This window comes from Perca fluviatilis, chromosome 9 (genome assembly GCF_010015445.1).
Source record: "Perca fluviatilis chromosome 9, GENO_Pfluv_1.0, whole genome shotgun sequence".
Classification (NCBI taxonomy): domain Eukaryota; kingdom Metazoa; phylum Chordata; class Actinopteri; order Perciformes; family Percidae; genus Perca; species Perca fluviatilis.
Genome location: NC_053120.1, coordinates 35,124,759 through 35,148,745, shown reverse-complemented (window position 1 = coordinate 35,148,745; position 23,987 = coordinate 35,124,759). Strand labels below are relative to the sequence as shown.

Sequence of the window (23,987 nt, the reverse complement as noted above, 5' to 3'; positions counted from 1 at the left end):
CAACGTATTTCTCTGTGAGGGCTTGCCCGCTTGCCTCGCCCTCAGGGGGAGCCTATGCTTGGAGAACTAACAAAAGAGGACGTTGAAGGCTGACTATCATCTTTTCTGCCATGGCGAGCCTGCTTCATGTGTCTGTTCATCATCCAAGTCCCTGTTTTATTTGCTGTCATAGGCGAACAGCGGGCGCACTTAAAGGCCCCATCCACACGTACCAAAACGATCTTTTTTTTACCCGTCTTCCCTGGATTCGTTTCAAGAATAGTTGCGTCCAAACGAATCCACTTGTAAATGACTCAATACGCTACTTCATATTCCAGGCCTATAGGCGGCGCTGTTTCTGCTACAGAAATTCACAAAAAAACAGAGAAGAAGAGCATAGTCACTTCCACTTCCCATCATAACATGACTAGCTAGATTATAATTTTCTCTTAATACATCCGTGGACTATAATAACTTTCACCACTGCTCATTTTATAAAGGCCGCCGCAAGAAAATGTGTCTTTGTTTACGTTGTATAATGTGCTGTTGGATTGCTTTTTATTTTGCATGATTCCAGAGCGCTAGCAGCGAGCTAACGTTAGCGCGCTAACGTTCGCTAGCTCTAACATCGGCAGTCAAACAAACATCAATGATCCATGAATGATGTCTTTTTAATAATCTATACGTTTTTCTTGCAGTAGCCTTTCTACAATAAGCCGTGGTAAAAGTTACTATAATCCATTCAAGGAGTTGATAAGCAGACAGATTAGCTAGCTAGTTGATAAGTTGTCTACTTCCACTTTATAAACAGATAGCCATAGCAGCTAACGTTAACGTTACTTCGCTGCTGGAGCGGTCAGCTACTTTAGCGATGTTTAACGTTGGCTACATAACGTTAGCAATATATCTTGTGTAGAATCCAGAGGGAAGGGTCAGGGAGCAGAGACACAGTATTTAGATGAAGTGAGCTGGTGTAACCATGGAGATGGGACATGCTCGCTTAGCTTCACCGCAGTTGTGTGCGTCAGCGGCCGTGGGAGAGGGTGTAAAAGAGGGGTGTGGCGATGACATCATTGATACGGATCCGTATTTTCCATCCATACGAAGCCAAACTAGAGCCGTTTTCGGATTTCTTCACCCTGAGACCAGGTTTCAAAAAAGTGCGTTTTCAGGCAGTGCGTTTGCAGGATTCGTCTGGACGGTCGGCCCAAACGATGCAAAACATGTGCGTTTGCACAAAAAAAGTTTCCGTGTGGATGGCCACACTCAACAAAGCCGACACATATGTTGTCACTGCCCACGACTTGTTTAAAATGGTTCCATAGGCCTACCTCCGACTTTCCTCCAAACTTGCTCAAAGGTAATTCTCCCGTTTTCATTTTTTTCTTTACATCCTCAAGCTCCATGTTGCACTTAAGCTCCATAATACAGCCCGCAGCCCCGGTGTGATGCGTGCGAGAGGAGGAGACAACACATGTTGCATTTTGTAACTGTACCTAGTCCAACTTGTGTAACTTTTTGGACACATTTGTTACTTTGGCCTAAATAGATAATAGTTCTGATTATGGCATAGCTTTCTCCCCACCCAATTAGGCTAAAGTAATGATTAAAAAAAACACAAATGCTTGATCAAGGGTCCGGCCCGGTCCAGCCCAGCCCGGCCCGAGGATAGTGGCGGAAAATAACGGGCCTGGCCCGAAGTCGGGCCGGGCTCGGGTCGGGCTCGGGCAGAGAATCTAAACTCTAATGGTGTGAGCGATGCTCTGCATGATCCGTGTGCCCCCTTCACGTGAATGATATTCACCTCCGACATTTACTCCTAGCCCCTTCAGTAAAGGAAGATCCTCAGAATAGGAAGACACGGGACGTGTGTGTTTAGCTTTATGGAAGGCGAGGAGAAACATATTAAACAGAGCTTGCCGCTGTTCTTCATTCAGCTTGTCTCGCCATCTGGCAAGTGGGCGACTGGACATTTCTTCTCGGCTAGCTTGTTTATTAGCAATAGCTTGCACCACATTCGTGTGCTCCTTGCTCTTTTCATGTTTGTCAAATAAAGGATGGTTGAAATTCTTTGAGCCTTTTATAAAACGCACCTGTTTTGTCTGCTAGATGTGGATTTGAGCTGCAAATCTTGCACCACGTTTCAGTGCGCTCATCGTTAGCTTCAAGCCACTGCACATCTTGGAGCCATTTTTCAGAAAAAAGTATTTTCTTCGGCTCTGGCTCCAGTTGGCGTTTCTTTGTTGGTGGCAAAATGCCAAAGAAGCTGCTTAATGTCTGTTGCTTTTTGGACATCTCTGACAGTAGTTGACAAGCAACATGTCATGTGTAAGGTTAGATGAGAATATCGGTCAAGTACGCAAAGGCGCGTAGTAACACAAGTGGCATTACGCATTCCTGATTTTTGTCGCGCATGCGTACCTGCGTACCAGTTATGTGCACCCCTGATTATAATGGCGGATTTGCCTGGCGCACGCCAGCGGGAGCAAAAAATCCCCGTCTTGGCCGGGTGGCGATGTTGCTGCAGCCTCTCGGGCGCATCTCCTCAAGTCTGGAGAGGATTGCTGCAGCCATGGAGCGTGTGCCTCCAAACGCACCACCTGCACCTATTGTGCCCCTTCCTCCTCCCCCCCACTCCATCTCCGTCCACCCGCTCCACCAGGAGCGCATCGCGCAATGCCACTCCCGGACCAGATTACACCGGAGTGTCCAATCCCACCGTAGTTCAACATCACGTCTCCTTAAGTCCTCTAATATTTCCTCATTTATGTCATCAACACATCCATGATTCACGGAAATGTTGTGTAAAACACAACAAGCCACAAAGAATGCTGCGACTTTTTGAGGACTGTACTGTAAAGTGCCTCCTGATCTATCCAAACACCTGAAGCGCATTTTCAGTAATATTTTTCTTTGTATGCGCGTTGTGCACACGCTACATTATGGCCAAGCATGCGCCCCTAAAATAGCATCTGAATAACACGCTACTGACTTTAGACTAGCGCCACTGACTTTAGACCAGGTTTTTCCTGGTCTGTGGCGGAAGTGTTTTCTGAAACTGCAAAATATCACCAGGGAACGTTTGCGCCGGAACACGCCTCCTCTTTTTGCTGAACCGTCCCCAGGAGCCTAAACACATTCCCTAATTTACCGACGTGCGTCTGTGGAGGGAAAAGTCCGCTGTGTGTGGGGTGCAAAATAGGAATGATACATGCGTCGGTGTACAAAGGCAATTGCACTGAGTGCAAGACAGGGCCCTATATTTTTACAGAGCAAATATTAGCTTTCTGCCTCTGCTTCTGTCTGCCACAGAACCATTAAAGAGTTTTTTTTTGTAAAGGGCTATCATTTTTAAATGGCGAAATTAGTTTGCTTGTACTGTTCAGTAACTTACAAATTACTCTTAAAAACCAACATGAAAAAGAATCGTGACAAGATCGTGGATCAAGATCAATCGTGATATATTTTTGCCGTATTGCCCACGTGTAGCTGTAGTGACAATTTAACAGCAGTAATCTGTGAAACGTTCTTAATTTCACTGTTTTATTAGACATACAAGGATTTTACCTATAGTCATTTCACGAAACACCTATATTTATTGTTTTAAACACCCAAGTCCAGATGCATAACCTGTGTGATTCATGGGTAAACTCTGTGTAAACACAAACATATGCATTTTCTCCATATATGGATGTTATGGAATATTAACATTTTAGATATTAGGTTTACTACTCAATGTATTGATTTTTTTTCATTGATTTGATTCATTTGGGTACCGAGTGAAGGTAAACTACCGGTAGAGAAAGTTCCACTCCGACAAAAGGTGGACAGGATCCTGCCTGAAGTCAGGAACGGGTGGCGGACAGCAGAAGCTCTAGTTACTTCATAAGTTGTAAACTCACCATATGATTAAGTTGCTCAGCTCCATCATAATCCTAATTAAAAAAAGAGCATCAAATAAGAAAATTCAGTGAATTGTTTTGGCAAGGTTTTACTGCAGAACTCGGAATCACAGCTCATACAGTATCTCCGGGTTGCCCAGTTATTCTGGTGTTGGACAAACAATCAGCCAATCACAGATTTGCATGCAAGATAGACGATTGGGATGTCATTTTCCTACATAGCTAGCTAGCTACGTAACTAACTTTATAAAGAAAATCTAAACAATTTCATAATTTGATTGATTTTGTTTAAGATCAAACTTCAATTTTGTTGCAAATTCATACTTCTCATCATCGTCAATACAAATGTGTAGAATAATGTCACAGTACAGCAGCAATATCTACAGGTGCATCCTTTTGTCTTTGTATTTTGACAAATTTGACGAATTAATGATATCAGCGTAATAAATATCATTAACCGTGGGATGCGGAGAAGCAATATGCCTTGCAACAGCACAAATTAAACAGTGTACCCTTTCTGCTAAAAAAAAAAATCTTCCCATCATGAGCACCATTGTTTCTTGTCCAAAGTATTCCCTCGCAGCCACAGTCAGTCTGGGAAAGTCCTGAGTGTAAGTGATCCTCATCTGCCATGTCAGGCTGCAGAAAGGCTTGTCTGTCTGCACCCGGACTGCAAACCCTCACCAGGGGAATTATCCTTCCTTGGCTGATCCGGGGCTACATCAGCAAGATTAGATTGCTAAATGATGGCAACATGAAACAGCATTGAGCTAAGGCCCCTGGTCTACCACAGCAACCTTTCCCAAAACATTTTCCAAGACTCAGTGACTGCACCCACTTTTCCCTGGTTCTCATTTTGGTTCCTTAGCCATAGTTCACACCCATCAATGATCGAATGGTCGAATATAAAGATGAACACAACTGACAGACATTTTTAAATACCACCATGCTGTGGATTATAAATGGTGATAAGAGGGAGCTTTCCAACAATATATGCAAGGGAACATGCAGAAACTGGCTAAATTATAAACAGACCAAATTCACAATAAAAGCCATGTTAGTGATGGGATTTTGTCCACTGAAACGCTACAGGGCTTTTAATTTGAAATGTTTACAGGTTTTGTAGATAGAGTAACAACAATCATGTTTGTAATAAAGTTGATCAGATGACTGATGGTGGAATATTTTTTTTTTACATTGCCGAAACACCGCCTAATAATTTTGAAAGAGCAATGGCCAATATGGAAACTCCTACTTCATCACTCACACTGACCAATGGTGTAACTTCATCACTCACTTAGTGACAGACTTCTATGTTTAAAGGGCTGGCCCCTGCTTTGTTTTCAAGCAAAAAAATGCTTACATTTTATACTCCAAATCTGTTAAAGTGTTGGCCACAGGAATGTCTCTAAATCCCTTGTCAGGCGCATAATTGTCCATCCCTCCAAAAGATGAAAGAAAGCTAATTTGTATCCCCTGAATATTCAATGTTACACCAAATGCACTGCCTAGCTTCATGTTTGTGTTCATGCCAACCAGGAGCCTGTTTTTGGTTGTTCACCTGCCATGCAACAATGGCACAGCCAGGACATTATCAAAAAAATGTACTCAGCAAGACGATTTTAAAAGTATTACAGAAGCTATACAAAGTATTTATAAAACCTTACTTAATTTTAGTGATGTGATGGAATACGTTACAAATTACAGGGCAGGATGAGCCCATCTTTCATTTTGGAGCAATAGTAATGATTTAAGAAGGGAATTCTTTAAAGCTTTACCCCAGAACGTGCTTGTCTGAAAAGAGAAAGAATTTTGTGCGGTTAAAGCATGGAACGAGCTTCCAGATGAAGTTGTGCGCTCCCCTTCAGGTAACTCTTTCAAGAATAGGTTGGATACGTGTTGTCTGTCAAAAGATGTCATGTACAATTATAAAGCTGTTTTGTAATTTATGTAACTTATTCATGAAATGTAAATAATCTTAATCATGATATGAATGTGATTCATGAAATGAATGAGCTTTGAAATTTGTTTAAATCTTTTTTCTAATAGAGGATTTTATATCCTGTACCACAATATGTTCAATACATTTCAATAACAATTCCAATAGATGTATTCAGTAATCTGTAGTGGAATACCTGACAGCCCTCAGGCCTGTAAATCCAACCTACCTGTATGAAGACTTATCTTCTGTGTACAACTCCAACTCCAACCCCAGCCTGACCCCGCTCCTGTCACCATCAGGTCTGATCTGGTTTCCCTCTGTGGCTGCTGCATTACAGCCAAAAGCCAAATACAGGCTGTCACAGCAGAACAATGAGCTCAGTGTTCACCGGTCTATAGTGGCCCCAATCAGTCAGGCATACACTGAGCCAGGATGCACCCGGGCTGCACTTTTTACTGCCCATAACAGTTTATTAAACATTAACTCAACTTCAAGAGGGGATAACTGAGGTATTTACCCTCCCACAGCACAGAATGACCATAATGCACCTGTGAGGGGTTGGGCTGCGCATCGATCAGTGGCTCTGTGGTCTCTGGGCTGGCTGCTGAAAACTCACTTTCTAGCCTCTGTTGTGAAACCAAAACTCCCATCCCACCCCCTGTAGTTATCAATACACTCACAACTACAGCTTACTTAACCCTATCTGGAACTGAGACTTTGTTTTAGCCAATTACAGCCAGTAAGACATGGGAACTTGTACAGTAGTATAAACTTAGAAGAAAAGTTTTAGCACCTACTGATGATAAACATTTGCTGAGAGAAGTCATTATGATTCATTATTAACACTAGGTAGTCTTTATACGTTTATAAATTCTAACCAGTAGCTTTCCAAGGGGTTAATGAATATTTTAGTAATTAGTGGCAGTTCTAGGGAGGGCGGGGGGATGCAGGGCAAGGGTGGCCAGTGTCCCCTTAATATTAAGCCTCACCCCCCCCTGCCCCCCTAACTGTGGCAAATATTTTCATACATTTTTCACCCCACCTTGATCCCCAAAGAGAGGCTATTATTCATGTGCAGGGATAAATAACATGGAGATTAAAGGACAATTCCAAAAAATGAACATGAACGCAAAATGAACCCATGGGTCAATAACTTATGTGTACTGAGTCGACCGTTCTCTGGGATCTGTTTTCATGCTAATTGAATGGGTCTCTAGCTTGAAACAAGCTAGCGCAAACCAGTGATTAACTTCTAATGCTCGATGTTCGACTGGTCATGACTTTTTTTCCAAGATGGCGCCCACATCTACTACACTACGGTCTTTCTAAACTATCTTTTTAATAAACTGTCTGTACACTTACAAAGTTCTCAATTCTTCGGTTTACATATAGGGACCCTCATTATGCTGTTGCCCAATGGCTGCAACCACTTAGCCTAAAATCAACAGTACATTGTTGAGCCAGAATAACGATTATATTACTTAACAATGGCTGTTTTGAAAAGAGAAACTCCACCGATTTTACACTCAAAGTCTGTTTGCAGGTCTTTGGGAGTGCTGCTGAATATGTGAAAAAGTTATCTAAAGCCTTTTGTGGCCCCACATGGAGCTGTGTGAAATCTGATAATGATCAATTGTTCTAAGAAGCGCGAGCCTCCCACAGCTTTCCCAAACACTCCCCAACAACACTTGTTATTGAGTCTAGCTGAAAGTACACACAGCATAGTACCGTAGTAATCTCTGTAGCTGTTGGAGCAAACATCTTACCCTATATTTGGTGTGTAACGTAGGAGCTACTGTTTGCTGGATTTGAGATGTTTTCGTTTTCATTTAAGTTTTTTAGAAAGCTGCAGGAAACTTGGTCTCCTTGTTCAAACATGGACACTGCCACAGCGAGAGAGCAGTTTTCCATGTATGGACCTTTTTCTCTGAGTGATGAAAAAACTATGCAAGTGTTTTAATACCTAAAGCAGGAAACTGGATGGATGGATGGATGGATGGATGGGTGGGTGGATAGATGGATAGGTGGATGGATAGATGGATGGGTGGATGGATAGATGGATAGATGAATGTATGGATGGGTGGATAGATGGATGGATGGATGGGTGGGTGGATGGGTGGATAGATGACTGGATGGGTGGATGGGTGGGTGGATGAATGGATGGGTGGATGGATGGATGGGTGGATGGATGGATCTGTGTGCAGGTCTGTTTGGAGCCATCACAATGTGGAATAGCTTGCCAACTATCATAGTGGAGACACCCAGTAACGCCACTTTTAGAAAACACTTCAACACTAAACATTATTTAATCGAACTATGATGGGCTATTATTGTCAGAATGTTATGTTATTCTATTTGACACTAATTTACGAAAACATGTACACAGTGATATTCTTTTACTTGTACTATATGTCTTGTTTTAAATGTATGTAAAATTGTATGTTTGGTATTTTTATGTATATGTTGTGATTGTTTTATGTGGACCCCAGGAAGAGTAGCTGCTACATTGTTAGCAGCTAATCCGAATGAAGGAATGGATAAAATTTTGGTAAAAGCAATTAAAAGTGTTTGGTTATGTTTCCAGGAGCTTGGCAAGAACACCAACACAATTATTGCTTTAGTTATTGCTATTTTGTGACATATTCACAATTTAAAGATTGTTTTCCTCTTTACTTCCCTCAATATTTAATTCAGAATTTGCTAATTTGGCTCGAAACCTAATAGCCATTCCTGCCAGAATTAATTCTTAACCCCATTAGGCGGGTTGAAGATGAACTGTAACTTTATTTTTAAAGAAAGGGAGTTCCTATGCTTTGATCTGGGCTATTCTGAAATCCAGTAGCAGTATATTATTATCATTACAGTGCTAACAGTGAAGCTGTTCTGCCTCAGCTGTCAGTGAAGCCTTACCACAGTCAACAGGGACCCAGCTCTGGGACTCCCCTCTGGATCCATTCAATTCACAGTTGACTCAATTCAAAGTGTAAATTGAAAATGCAGTTCACCTAATAATGGAGCAGTCTACCTTCTCAATAAACTCTCCAATGGATTTGATGTCAGCCACCTTTTAGGGCAAAGTACTTCCTTTTTGAGTGGAAAGAAAATCCACTTCCTCAGCTGAATGAAATCAAAGTGGATTACTGAAGCACTCAATGAAAAGTCTGAGCTGAGCGGAATATTACAGGTTGTCTGAGGTGGTGAGCTGTTAAGCTTGAAGTGGGCATTTTTAAAATTCATTACATGTTATTTCTAGTCCAAAAATTGTAACAAGTAAACATGAACAGCACTCTCCCAAATCCCAAAACTAGACTGCTAAAATTCAAATGATGTCATTAAGTGTAAAGTGTGGAACTGCTCTGTAGACAATGAACTGGGAAATATTCTACTTGGTAAAATTGTTGTTATAAAAATCTACTCAAGTAAAAGTAAAAAGTAGTTCATTTAAAATGTACTCAGTAAAAGTTACTTAGTTACATTTAACAGTGAGAGGGAGATATGCTTTTTTATTATACTTTTGATATCTTATTACTTTACTACAAGCTCTCACATTTTGCACCATATTTACCTTCATATTCCTAGGCCATGGAAATAACATATTGAAACTCTGAATTTAGGTGGTGTTCCACATTAAGCTAAGCTATTGACTGTGATATTAGAAATCTTGCGTGGTTTGAGAGTTCAGAGTGAGTTCCAAACCAGGACGAAAGTTTTATATCAGGCTGGTAGCAGGCAAGTTGATTAAGGTGGTTCTTTCATGATGATACTTTAAACTTGGTTGTCTAAACTGCCGCTTGCAGTAATGACGTGTGTGCTTATGGGTCCAAATTGCCTGAAGAGACGAGAGGAGGGTTGGGTTACCGTCTCTCTTCCCAGAGAGCTAATAAAAAGAAAAGAGTAGGAGTGGACATGTCATGGACACCGGCATACAAACACTCTTTTGACGGACAGCCAATCAGCTGCAGCACAATGCGGCTCTAATGTGATTCAGCATTGCTTGCTGATGAACGTTAATTAATATCCAATTTAAGGTTGTTGTTTTTTTTCTCTTTGTGTCACAGCGGATTAATTTACAGAGTCTCAGTTAAAACGCATGGCAATTCCACCCCTCTCAAGTGTGTGGCTGCTTTGCCTTGGAACAGCTACTTTAATCGTGAAGTCTTTTCATTTACTACACTCCCGGAGCTCATGCACGCATATCAGGTGTCTTGGGAGGGGTACAAAATCCTGCATGCGTAACCAGCTTTGCTTTATTGTCATGGAACATGTCGAAGATTCAGTTCTTTGTAGGTATTAGTTAGGACCACGTCATCTGAGACAAGATAGAGGTTATAGGGTTTCAGGAGCTTTCTTTCAGTCATCTTAGTCTGTTGAAAACAAATGCCAAGCCACTCGTGATTCCCAGACTGCATCCGATCTGCTTACATTGGAACGAGGCACATCTCCCACACATGTCTCTGAGTCACTGTGGAGTGATACATGTCATGATGTCATGGTTGTGGTTTTCAGTTGTGATTTTTCCTGTTTTCTTTTGTTAATTCATTCTTTGCTTGTTTCCCTGCTATTTTGATACTGTTTCTGTGATCTCTGTTTTGTTGAACCCAGTTCCATCCATGTGTCAGTTTTATTTTGTAGGGTCATTTCTCCTGTGTCATGTCTTGTTTTACTTCCTGCCGCATGTGTGTTTTTCCCGCCTTTGTGATTGTCTGCCCCGCCCTGGGGCCCGTTTCAGAACGCAGGTTAAGTTTGTTAACCCTGAGATGAGGGAAACTCTGGGTTTTCTGTTTCAGAAAGAGAGGTTAATCAAACCTGAGGGAGAGGGGTAACTCCAGCCCGTTTTCAGAAAGAGAGGTAACTTAACCTCAGAGTCAGTTACTATGGCAGGGATCTTCAACAGGGGGTCCGGGACCCCTAGGGGGGGGGGGTTCCTCAGAGTCACTATAGTGGGGCCTCCAAATTATTGTAAATGTTTTGAAAGTTTTTTTCAAAAATTATAAAGTCTTAACATGATTCCAACATATTACTAGCAAATATAAATCCCCACTGATGATAGGCTTACTGGCCAATAGGTAATGTAGTCACTAAGGTAGCCAGTTCATCCCAAAGGAGTGACTGTGCCACATGTGTGTTTAACATTAAAACATGATTTATAAAATCATGCCAACAAGTATTAGGCTATTTGAGTAGCTTAGTATTCAATGCAAAAACCTGTATCTCTAAATGCTTTAGGCTGCCCTAAAAGTTAATGTAGGACCAGATTAATATGCAACTTTATTTTATACACTATATGTAGTAGGGCGTCCCCGATCCGTCTCTCTTTCAGTTAAGGGGTCCTTGGCTTAAAAACCGTTGAAGACCCCTGTGTTTTCTTCACTAAACCTTGAGTATCTCTCAGTCTCCTCCCTCTGACACAGCGCTCTTTCATTTCCTCATTCATTCATTCAGTCTGTATCAGGTGCATTTGAGCACAGTTTATCTGGATGAGTAAAAAAAACTGTGTTGGTTTATTAACAAGTTCAAGTTCAGTTCAATACGTTATTGCCATGTCAACACAGTTGATTGGAATTTGTCTTGGTGCCAATCAGGTTAAAAAAAAGGCAATATATAAGCATACATAAAAGACAATCACATAGACAATCATTCAAACCAGTGAAAAGCTGTAAAGACCTTGTGCTATTGCAACTTCCCATAAAAGTGTCTTGTGCAGTCTATAAAATGCATTTGAATCATTGACATATATATAATGGACCAATAGACCCCGTTGCTCTGGACGGAAACCAGTGAAGGCTATTAGAAGCACTTTTCCGGTGATCTCTTGCTTTACTGCACAGCCTCCAACTGAGAGAGACAACGTAAATGTGACGTGAGTAACGTGTCTGAAAGTTGTAAGTCTTCTGGTAGCTGTGCCAAGAGAAATCTCAATCATTCCCAATCTTACAGAGACGGAGAGTGTAGGTATATGTAAGGAGATAACATAAGCACAGGCTAATTATTGCTAACTAACATGCTAGTTAACATTAGTAATTAAACCTAAACAGCTAACGTAAGTCGAAACTGCCTGCGAGCTTCTCCTGTACTATACGGTAATTCCTCTACTGTGCGACAGTAAGTCACTTGGTTATGACACAATCGTTAGCCTATTTTTACAAAAACGTCTGCTAGGGAGCCATAACGTGAGGTACAAGGTAATGGAGCCTTTTATACATTGTCGTGTTTCTTTAGAACTAAACAATGGACAAATAGAGTCTTTAAACATTTCTGATGTAAAGTTATTCGCTGTCAAAGTGGCGCCAAAATGTATGCTAGTCAGTGGAATGCTAACGGGAGGTGATCTCTTTGTAGCGTCAAAATGGCGCCATAGGAGGTTCGAGTTCTGAAGCGAAGCTTACCCCCTTGATTTGAATAAGGTGTTTGTTTTTTCTAAAAACGTGGCATTTCCTTTTGTCGACGATCCCGTTGATGAAGAAGTTGTATTACTTCGCAGGGACTTAAACGTACGTCGGGAGATGATATTGAGGCCCCGACTATAGATGCATTACATTTCCAGATACTAGCTTACCTATTTGAGCAGTCTATCAGTTATGTAGCCTACATAAACTTATCCGTCCTCACATCACTAACGTCACCCATCGTGGACATGCTCTTACATCCCAGCAGATTCTTTGTGTCACGTTAAGTTTTTTTGCAAACGGCAGTTTTTTTTACAAGATTGGTAATGCGGAGCATATTAGTAAAGCCACTGTATAGCAAAGCACCGTCAGAAGAATGTGACTCGCTCTGAAACGTTTTTTAAACGTTTTTGTAGTGTTCCCTGGACACAAACCAGTAAGAGCCCATTTAAAAGGAGTTCACAGGATTGCAGGTGAATGATGTAAACCCTTTGAAATAAAAGATTATGAATTGGTGCTGCAGTACAGAATGGGGTTAGTAGGCCTAGGAGTTTATCGCCCGCAGGATTGCACCTAATTGAAATAGATTATAGGTTCAATACCATTTCACCAGTAATATTATACTTATAATTAAATATGATATTAATACACTATATTGGAACTTACGCATTTACTCTTGCAGCAATTTTCTCCCATGCAAATTCTCTCTGTTCTGTGTTTTTTAACGAAATACATTTGTTTGTTTTTGGTTGTTACCATGGTGAATCGTAGTATCATGGCTCCATTCATGCTGCCTTTTTATAGTGGTGGCGCACGCGCTTAACTTGATTTGATTGAACCAACTCAAATCAGCTGTTCTGGAACCGAAAACTCTGAGTTTCCCAACCAAGGGTAAATCAACTCAGAGTTCAGGGTTAGACTCAGAGTTTGTTAAACCTCCTTCCTGAAACGGGAGATGTGTTTCACCTCATGTCACCTGTCCCGCGTCACTACCCTTGTTGCATTGTGTATTTAGTCTGTGTCTTCTTTGTCTGATGTCAGTTCGTCATCGTACTTATATAAATAACTTTCTGCCTGTGCCTAGTAATCTGTATTTCTGAATTCCTGGTTATTCCCGGTTTCTTGGATCATCACCTGCGTCGCCTTTTCTGCAATCTACGTTTAACTGACACGCGGCACAAGAACAGGACAGTTAGGTTTAGGAAAAGTGGGTGGGGTACAAAACAGTCCCTCCAGAAAAACGCGATTATGCGATCTAATAATCGGCCAAAGTCCGCATATTTATGCGGGGGCCTGCATTTTTTCAAATACGCCGCACTTTCGCTGCATAAATTGCCGATTTCCGCACAAAATATGCAGGGCTTGCATGATTTCATAATCCCCGCATTTTCGTTGCAAAAAAGTCACATATATGTCTTAGCAGAAAGTTGAAAAATGTTGCGTTTACTTCACACAAGAGCAGCTGTTTTCCCCTGTTGCCATGGGAACGTTATGAAGTGACGTAATTACGCGACGTGAACATCATTGAAAAGCAGGGTGTTGGGGGAATCACTTTTTTTTTCTCTTTTTCATCAAACCGCAGTTTTTGCAAGTTCCCGCAATTTCATTGCATAAAATTGCATAAATATCCCGCATATTCTATCGCATTTTTTAAGAAAACGTGCCGCATAATCAAGGATTTTTGCCCGCAACAATCACAAAAAAACTCATTTTTCTGGAAGGACTGACAAAATGTACGTTTAAGTGACACAGAGGACAAGAACGGGACATGAACCCCGGTCTCCTGGGTGAAAGTCCTGTGTTGTTGACCTATCCACCCCCCCCCCCAACCAACCTTCTTAGGCAGATTTTCTGTCTTTCATACTACACTCTACCGTTGTTTCTCTTAATACTACGTCATCTTATTAACGCCGCTGGTTTTGGCCAAGTTGGGAGAGGAAGCGCGTTGAACATGGTGCGTGGGTGTGAGTTTGGCGAGTGACTTGACATTTTCCTTCAAACGTAATTGAGGATGCAGTTTTGTTGCATTGGAATGTAATTGTTTTTAGGAGCAGGGTTACACCGGGATATGTCTGTTCCCTAATGTCAGCCCAGGGCCCTCTGGTACCCTAACAGTAACAAATGAGGGTGCACAGGAGCAAAAAAACAAGAATGACTGGTCTCATTTGCTTACTGTGTGGAGTGAAGAGGCTCTTTTTTTCAACACTGGGAGTCTTCCAGCGGCTTTCAGCCAGCCTGGCTGTCACCTCTCCTTTGTTCCCCGGAGTTTCATTTTTTATCTGTCACCACAGGATCTTTCCTCCCCTCCCCACGGCCCATTCTAAGCTCTTTATCAGAGGCTGTCCCATTGTGGCACCGGGAGCTTGCCACAATGCATGCTGAAATTTGTGAAAAATATGTGTCATTGTCCTTTTCATCACTCACTCCCACCAGTGGTGTAACTTCATTACTCACACAGTGACTCACTCAGTGACAGACTTCCATGCTTAAAGGGCTGGCCTCGCTGGCAGTGCTGTGGTCCAGCCAAAAATGATCAGATATATACAATATCAAAGCATACTGAAAATAAAAAGTCAAATTGAAAAAACTGAAAGGGTACAGCTCAAATGAAAATGGCCAACATGGAAAAGCTCAATCTGGAAATAAATTAGGGTCCCTCTGTAATGGAAGAGAGAATGTGCAGGGTCTGGAAGTTGGACATCATGTTTGATGTAACCCTCTCCTGGGTCTGTCTAAATATGACAGCTGTTGCTGGGTTTGTTGTTACCTAGTCTATATCTAGACGTTCCACTTCCGGGATTGCTCCGGTGCCGCAGAAAATTCCGCCAGATGCATGTCTTTATGCCGATGATCGTTTCCTTCCTCTTTCTTTGTGTTGGAATTTTAAACTCCGGTGGATTTATGAAGACTATGGTTAACTGCTCCTCAGATCTCTGCAGGGTAAATCCAGACAGCTAGTTTTCTGTTGCACAACCATAACAACTTTTGAATGAGCACGATGCACCAAAATAAGTTCCTTCCCGAGGCTATTTTGCAGCGGCACCGTACGGAGCTTGGCGCCGTCCATGCCGATTGTGATTGGTTTAAAGAAATGCCAATAAACCTGAACACGTTTTTTCTCCCATCCCTGAATGCTGTGTGGACTTCCTCCACTACACTGCACAGGAAGGTCTGGCAATGTGAGACTAGTTGTTACCTAGCCGATAGGGATGGCACTGTTCACTGTGGGTTGATTATGGAGCTCTCCCTGGTGTCTGCAAGGTGCCTCTATGCACAACTTTCAGCTCCACCAACACCCTTCATGTCACGTCTCCTCATTTACATAGGGCTTAAAAATATGAATAGTAATTAGTAAATGCAGTAGGCTGGGAGGAAAAACCAAACTAAAAAACCATGCACTGCGTGTTAACTTTCTATTTGAGCATTTGCATTTGAGCTTTTCCTTTTTCAGTTTCTGCTTCTGCAATTTAAGTTTTAATTGGCATACTTCATGCCACCCTGTGTCCTATTAAAAAAAAGTCATATTCCACTAATTGTCTTCCAATAGAAATGTTCATTACCCAATGTTCAGCACTAATGTAGGAAGCAATGTTTCTTTCATTTAAAAAAGACAGAATCAGTTCCCCTTCGCTATCCTTGATGTCTCTTATAAGTTAACTATAAATGGATGTATTGACCTAAAGTGAGACTGCCTTCTTTAAACAACTTAGTAAGGCAAAGTTTTTAAGTTAGTGTCTGGCCAATAAAAATTATAGAGTAAATATCATGCAGTCATTTTCCTCAGAATTCCCCATGTTGTAGCAGAGGTTAATGATGTGCTTGTAGCCATCATTAACATCCTTTCTTATGCTTGTCAGTCTTTCTAGGTATGAGTCAGAAATGAGTCTCAGGGCCTCTCTCAGCACCATGAATTGCGAGTCACCTGCAACTGCTACCTGCCCCGTCTCAAGGTCCGATTCCAAAAAAAAAAGGGATTGCGTTAATGCTAATGCGCTTCAGTGCAAACATGCCCATAACGTTTTGCAGCTGAGTGCAATTTGCCCTTTTTATGCATCTGATTGCAATTCTCTACGTGGCAAAGTATTAATGTTGTCTTTGCACCAAAAACACAGTATGCAGAACAATGGCAGAGGGAAAAAGAAAAGCTATGTTTTCAGACTGCGAGCTGCAGGTCCTGTCCGACGAGGTGCAGAGGCATTCCTCGAAACTTCAGGCATGGAATTTTAACTTGACACAGAGAAATCTTATTTGTGAATTAATATTCCAGTCTGTCAGTGCTGTTGGTGTTTTCAAAGGCTCTCCTTCAGAATGTAAAAGAAGGTGGAATGTCGACCATCAATGGACTGTACGATCACTGCAGGCTGCAGGCTATCTGTACTAAATTCCATGGCAATCAGTCCAGTTGTGGAGATATTTCAGTACAAGTCAAAAATGTCAATCTGCTGATGGCGCTAGAGTACAAGTCAGGGATTACCTATGTATCCATACCTAAATTGGTGTTTGTACTGTTACCACGGACAACAATCACAGGATTCTTTTTGATGCTGAAACAATAGTCTGAATTGGATGATTATGAGACGAGGTATGTGAAGCTCTGACTGTTGCTGTGTCCGTCCTCAGCAGCGTGGGCAGAGATGTGGAATGGGATTTTCAGCCCATGATTTTATTTATGTTTCATCCATAATTTGGCAGGACTGACATTTGACCGCACTAAGCGTTTCAGATTATGCGTGCACTTTCAGAATGCATTCCCCTCGGGGAGAAAGTGCATCGCTTTCGCTCTCGTTCACACCGATCCATGACGAGAAATTCCTTGGAAGGATTAGCCATGCAGTGGCCCGGCATTATTTACATTAGAGGTGGATTTTACTATGTTTGAATTTTATGGGGGGATCCTCGCATGCTTAAAGTTGTGAGATGAGCAGGGAAATCTCACACCGCAGGGTCTAGGCCACATGTGTCAAACTCAAGGCCCCTCAAAGATTTTGATCCGTCCCTCATATCAATTTAGGTTCACAATAAATTTCGTCCCACATAGTTTTTGTCGCTTTTCTGAATTTTTGTGTCACTCTTTTGGTGCATTTTTCCACGTTTTTTTTCTCGCTTTTTTGTCGCTTTTTCTTTGATGGCTAAGGAACTTTTTTTCTGACTTTATGTCGACCAAACTGTAAGTTAGAAGACTTTACAAGACATGCAATAATGCAGTCAAATATATTTCACTGTTTCAAAATAAAAGCATGTCAATAAAACTATATGTCTGGCCCTTGATGTGATTCTCTATTCTCATTTTCCAGTGTGGCCCTTAGAGAAATTGAGGTTGACACTCCTGGTCTAGGCTGAAGAGAACATCCAATGATCGACTCAAGTCCTAACTGACATCATCCACTTGTCATGTGTCAGAGTGCCAATGTTTATTTGTCTCTGTCTTTGTCACAGAGGACCAGATCCCCCATGGTTTCCCCACCATAGACATGGGGCCCCAGCTGAAGGTTGTGGAGAGAACGCGCACTGCTACGATGCTGTGCGCAGCCAGCGGCAACCCTGACCCAGAGATCTACTGGTTCAAAGACTTCCTGCCTGTTGACATCAGCAGCAGCAACGGGCGCATAAAACAACTGCGATCAGGTAAAGCACTCATCTCAACATGTTCACACACAAGTCTCTTTTTTTTAAGAAAATCAGTGCAGTTAGCTTCCCTATCAGGTGTTGGTGGGTGGGGTAACTGACCTTTGATACCTTGCAGGATCTGGTCATGTATGCATTTCTTGGAGAAACGCAAACAAAGCAAAGAACATTTAAAAAAAAAGCATCATGGCCCATATGAAAGCCATGATTAGATGAATTGTGAAAGTTTTTATCTTATCTTATCTTTCAGAAAGTAAAACACAATAAGTGAAAATAAGTGGTTCAGACTTTGAGCGGGATGTCATAGATTGCACTAATTGCCTGAGCAGCACCTGTGTGGGAACAGTGCCGTGCCAACAGTGCTTAACACTCCACAGACAGTGATGAATGTTAAAGCCGAGGCAGCCATGTGAGGCAGCTCTGTGAGGACGTGGCCAGGATCCAGAAGAGCAGATAGGGCATCTTTCTCCACAAAACCAGCCCAGGCAGCTCGCAGCAGAGCTGGATGGCTGCTGGCCGAATACCCAAGCATTATACACCCTTTCAGCTGCCCTTTTCTCTCTCTTTCTGTGAGAAAATAGAAATGTTTGCTTCTTGCCAAAAGTTGCAAGCACCTACACAACATCGGAACGGCTGTACAGGGCCGGACTTTCTTGCCAGCCCTTGCGGCTGGAGAAGGAAGCATATTTCCCATCACTGAGGGCCCGGGGGGGGGGGGGGCTCCTGTGGCAGCTCTCACCTTAACACAGGCAGAGAGGAAAGGCTGAGAGACAGGCTCCAGGATATCATTGGCTTTGAAGTCCACTTTGAGGATTTTCCCAAGTCGTAGTCTGGGCCTGAGGTTAGGACAAACATGCCATGTATTATTAACCAAATAGCATGGCAATTTGTTTCAATTTGTTTCATAGGGTCACAAGCAGTCCCACAGCAGCCAGGCACAGATGGCTGGCTTTCTTTTAATAAGAAAAATCTGAGTTATCCTGTGCCACACAAAGGCAAGTGAAATATATAGCCGTGCGCAAAGGCAGCACTCCACAATTATTCAATTTATTTGTTTCAATAGAATTCATTATATAGAGGAGTGATTAGATTTGCTCATGAATAAGTTAGACCTATTAAATGAATTTGATCCATTAAGAAACACTAATAGCTTCATTTTTCAATTTGAGACCTTTGCTCTCTTTTGGAATAAAAGAAACAAAAATGTCCTCTGGCTTCTGTAAGGCTTCCTCTGACGCTCCAAAACTCAACTGTCTGCCAGTAATTACAACCAAAGTTTGTCCATTGAAGAGTGTTGTGAACCAGACCACTGTCGACTCTCTGGATGCTGGACCAGCGAGCACTGTGACTGCTGGCCTCGGGATCTGCTAGTCCGAAGGGAGTGGGAAAGAAGACGATCAGTGCAACAGGACAAAGCTCCTCTGTGGTAAACAACGCTGGAGTGAAACATCAAGATTCCCAATTCAGCCGCCATATTCTCAAACGCAGCAATAACACCACCAGTCACTGAAGACTATTTAGTTTCAAGATTTTTATTATTTTCTTGTTGAAGGCGATAAGCAGAAAACTCCATCGGCCAATGTATGGCCAAAGCTTGACAAAGATGGTCCCAGCTGAATTGTTTCTGCAGTCATTGGCTATTTAAGGGGTACTCCAGTGATGTAGTGTTGCAACTTCAGAATGTTGGGACACTCGCAAGAGACTGATTAATAAAAGAATGGTTACACTGGAAGCAGAATGGGTTAAGCTTACATGTATTTGTTCTGAATCCTTGGATACAGGACGTTGACCTCAGTACGTGACTTTCCTCTTTTTGATATGCCCAATAAATCAAATAAATCCAGTCACATTATCCTAATACATGTACACTCTAATTAGGTCTGAGTCCCAGAAAGTGAGGAACATGATTTCTAAAGTGTGAGTTCCATAGAGAATGCATTGACAGTGGGGGCAGTTTCTGTCCATTAGCTAAACCATGTTAGTCGGGTTAGCTCCTGGATGTATGGCTCATGCTGAGTGTTGTCACTATGGCAAATGTAAATGAGAAACCGCAGCTGAAAAAGCCTAAGATGTTATTATTTAGGTCTGTTGTTTGGGAGCGTTATGGCTTTCCAGTACATTATGATGACACTGGGCAGAGTGCTGGAAAGGATGGGAATTCCAATAATGTCACCTAAATTTATCTGTCACACAGCCTGACCCCTTTTATAATGTTCTTTCACTTGAGCATCCTATAAATGTGCACAAGCTGCAGTCATCCAGGAATTATCCACTGCCTACAGTTGCTCTAACCCCTATTTTCCCCTGGGTGCGTCTTGCCTGAGTATCAGCACCAACTGGAAACTTACACTAAACCACTGGCTCTAATGGTCGATTATCCCCCACAACAGGGACACGCACCAAACCATAGACTTTGTGTACCGTTGCACCAAAAGGGAATCTCCAAAAAAATACTGGATCCCATAATGCAAACAATAGAGTTAATTCCCGCAAATCCCTGCCCCAGGTTGTAACACAGGCTTTCTATTAAAAATGTGTCGTCTACAAGCCCAACACTAGATAATGACATCACCTGATGACTCAGATTTGACAAAGCTCATCCAGAGCCAGAGAAGACATTATCAACTGTTTTCAGAGGCGTAGTAGTGCTCCCTATGGGAGGAAAACTAATAGTAGTGCGTGAAATCAATGGAGGTCCCCTTTAACAGCCAATCACATTGCCATTGTAAATGGGCTGCATTTATATCTTATCAGAGGACTACAATGTTTGCCTCTCATTCACCCATTCACACACATGCTAACACACACACACTCTGATGGCAGCAGGTTACCATTACTATGCAAGGTACTGCTGGCCAATCATCGGTAGCAACTTGGGGTTCAGTTTCTTTGCCCATGGACACTTCGACATGCGGACGGGAGAAGCCTTGGAAGCGCCAACCTTGCGATCATTGGGGACAACCCGCTCTGGCCTCAAAGAAAGGGCAAAAATGGACCAAAGCCGGATGCACCTGGTGCATATCACACCATCAGTTTGATGCTCATGTGCAAAGTTGTCGAGGACTGCCAGTCCATTACTTTATTCTTTTTTGATCGACTCTACCACAGAAACAAATCCTCCCAATCCAGACATTGTGAAAATATAATAAAGTCCTATTATTTTTCACAATGAAACCCAAAACCTGTCATGACACCCTGCTTTCATGCTGAAATGGCGTGGGATTCTTCTAGCTGTGAGAAGTCATGGCAGGTCTCCGCATTGCCTAGCCCGGCCCTCTGAAAGCTGCTGATGTCCCCCCACCTCCATCAGACCCCCAGGGGCCACACAGCTTCCAGGGCTCCCCTCACCCCCTCTACTGTCTCCCACCACCTATCTGACACTTCTTTGTGTTCTTGAAGAGCGGCTTGGTTTATTATCCAGATCACTGGCATCTGCATAGTAGCCATCCCTCTCTGTGCCATTTGCTGCATATGACCTGATATGCCCAAATGGTGCCAGCTACTACAGATTACCTACACCAGGGGGATGCAAGGTTAAAGGAAGAAATGCTGCTACTGTGGTACAAGAATGAATAGTATTAGGGCTGAAGGATTCATCATTTTTAAAAGTATAATTTAGTGTGATTGTCGATTCTTAAGAGCTGTGATTTTAATTATATAACATGTAATTAACCCTTTGTTAACAAGCGGCTGGAGGTGAAAGGCTTAGTTAGTGACCCAGAATGTTCCCCGACTATAATGATAACTGCTGCCAGCACATTTACTCAGCGGTAACTAATTAAAGTTAATTCTGTGAGATGGTCGAACAAAAAAGGACCTCGGATAGGCTGTTGCTCCCTGACTGTCAGTGTCTGCACTGTTTGGGAAAAAAGACAAAAGTAGACTTTTTGTGCAAAAAACTCAAAGTGTTTCTATAAATAATAAAGGTAATCACTCATCTATTAATAGAGGTGGTTCTGGAAGTGGTAATTGCTTCAACTCTGTTTCTGAGAGATAAAATGAGAACTACTACGATACCCATGAGGCTGGGCAGCTGTTGCCATGGAGCAGAGTCAGCGTTAGGGTTAAAACACTTTGTCTGTGCAGTTGAGAACACAACACTGCGCTTTAGTTGCTGAATTTATCCAACATTGATCCAGAATGCAAAAGTGAATTGATTAAAGCTGCAACTTGTCTTGTCAATTCTCTCAACACACTATACCCAAAATGCACCTTGGGAGTCATAGTCAGATAGATAGATAGATAGATAGATAGATAGATAGATAGATAGATAGATAGATAGATAGATAGATAGATAGATAGATAGATAGATAGATAGATAGATAAATCTGTTACAGCAGCAGGTTACAGGGACAAACACATACTCACACACATACAGAAATTACAAAAAATATACTAGAAATAATAAATGAGATAAAATAAAATAAGATAACAAAAGATCAAAATGCCAGAACAACTACTGAAAAGAAATACATACTTAGAGGAATGAAAAGAATGTACATGTATATACAAGTGTAGAATAAAATGTACAACCTACATACATAGTTTATATAGCAAAATCAAATATGTACAGATAGATTCAAGTGAATGAGAAAGCATGTCGAAACTTTTGACTGATATTGTGTAATATTAATCTTCTCCGAACTTAGCTTGTACTTTGGGCTTTTTATCAACAAAAAAAAAAACAAGACATGCTGTAGTTGTTCATCTTTTGCACCGATGATTCAACCGGGAGAGTTTCATGCCCATCCGAGCCTTAATCTAAGTGGAAACCCCGAATAGGTCCACCAAATTTACAACTCTATTTCAGACAGGGGGGCGTCTGGGTTGGACAGTCGTTGTCAAATAAACAACGGGCGGCTGGTTGATGGAGATGTCTCCTGCTAAACTGTCATGCACAGCTTAATCTAGAGCTTGATTGGTAGACTCTTCTATAGCAAAGAAGCCAGTTTGACAGTACTTAGAAATTAGACACAAGATAAGTCGTCAATGGTGGAAGAAGTATTCAGATCCTTTACTTACAGTTTTACCACACTGTAAAAAATACTCTGTTACAAGTAAAAGTCCTGCATTGAAAATGTTACTTTAACCTACATTGTGTAATTTTTTGAGTTGATTCTTACCAACAAAACCTTTGTTCTTTCACAAATATGTGCTCATTCATGTGTAATTACTTCCACCAACTAATCAAAGTATTCTCGTAAGCGTAGAATCTGACATTTAGAGTCATTCAGAATACATACGGGCGAGTATGATTACACATAGAAAAAGTGTGTGATTACGCTTGGTACAGTCAGAACTTAATTAAAAGTGCTGTATGCTTCATTTATAGAAAATAACAGTGATTAAAATTGATTAAAATCCCTAACTAGTGCACAGAGAAAAAATGCTGGTGCAACATTAGATGTCCCAAATTCTATGACAACTGTTATAAAAATACATCTGTAGGTTGCTCATTTTGGAGCTCAATTAGTACAACTATTATTACCTTTGAGGCAGCAACATCCCAGTTTGTTCCAGGACACAAGTGCAGGTTTCTATGACTTTTTTGGGCAAAAACACCAAAGCGTTTCAATAAATATTCTAGGTAATCACTCACCTCACAGTGTTGATTACTTCAACTCGGTTTCTGAGAAATAAAACGAGAAATACTACGATACCCATAAGTCTGGGCAGCTGTTGCCGTGGAGAGGAGTCAGCATTAGGTTTGACTCTTCTCTGGAATATTGGTTGCGATTCGCTAGTTTGCTCAAAAATCGTTCAGCCCTAAATAGTTCACAGGGACAAATGCTGGCAGAAGATTAGATGTCCCAAATTATATGACAACTGTTATAAAAATACCTCTGTATTATGCTCATTTTGGAGCTTGATTAGTACAATTATTAATACCTTTGAGGCAGCAACATCCCAGTGTATTCCAGGACGCGAGTGCAAGTTTCTTTGAATTGCATAAGAGGGAGAGTGGGCAGCTTGTGTTCTTACAGTGCGTTCCATTTGTACTCGGTAGTCAGATTTTCCAGGTCAAAGTCGGAAACGCCCCCTGACCTCGGATTTCCGAGCTCGGAACGTGAACAACCAGCGAATCCCCCGAACACAAAATCCAACATGGCTGCTCCGCGCATAAACAGAAGCTGTAGTAGCATACCGTTATTA

The 23,987-nt window shown here is 41.8% G+C and overlaps 1 protein-coding gene across 21 annotated transcripts in view; it reads left to right on the top strand.

The window, feature by feature from the left end:
* Window positions 1–23,987, top strand: part of ptprfa (protein tyrosine phosphatase receptor type Fa) — a 412,601-nt gene that overhangs the window by 200,247 nt on the left and 188,367 nt on the right. For all 21 annotated transcript variants that reach the window (XM_039810996.1, XM_039811014.1, XM_039810999.1 and 18 more), the window contains exon 5: window positions 17,646–17,834. In XM_039810996.1, coding sequence (XP_039666930.1) covers window positions 17,646–17,834 — 189 coding nt within the window. The remainder of the gene's footprint in view (window positions 1–17,645; window positions 17,835–23,987) is intronic.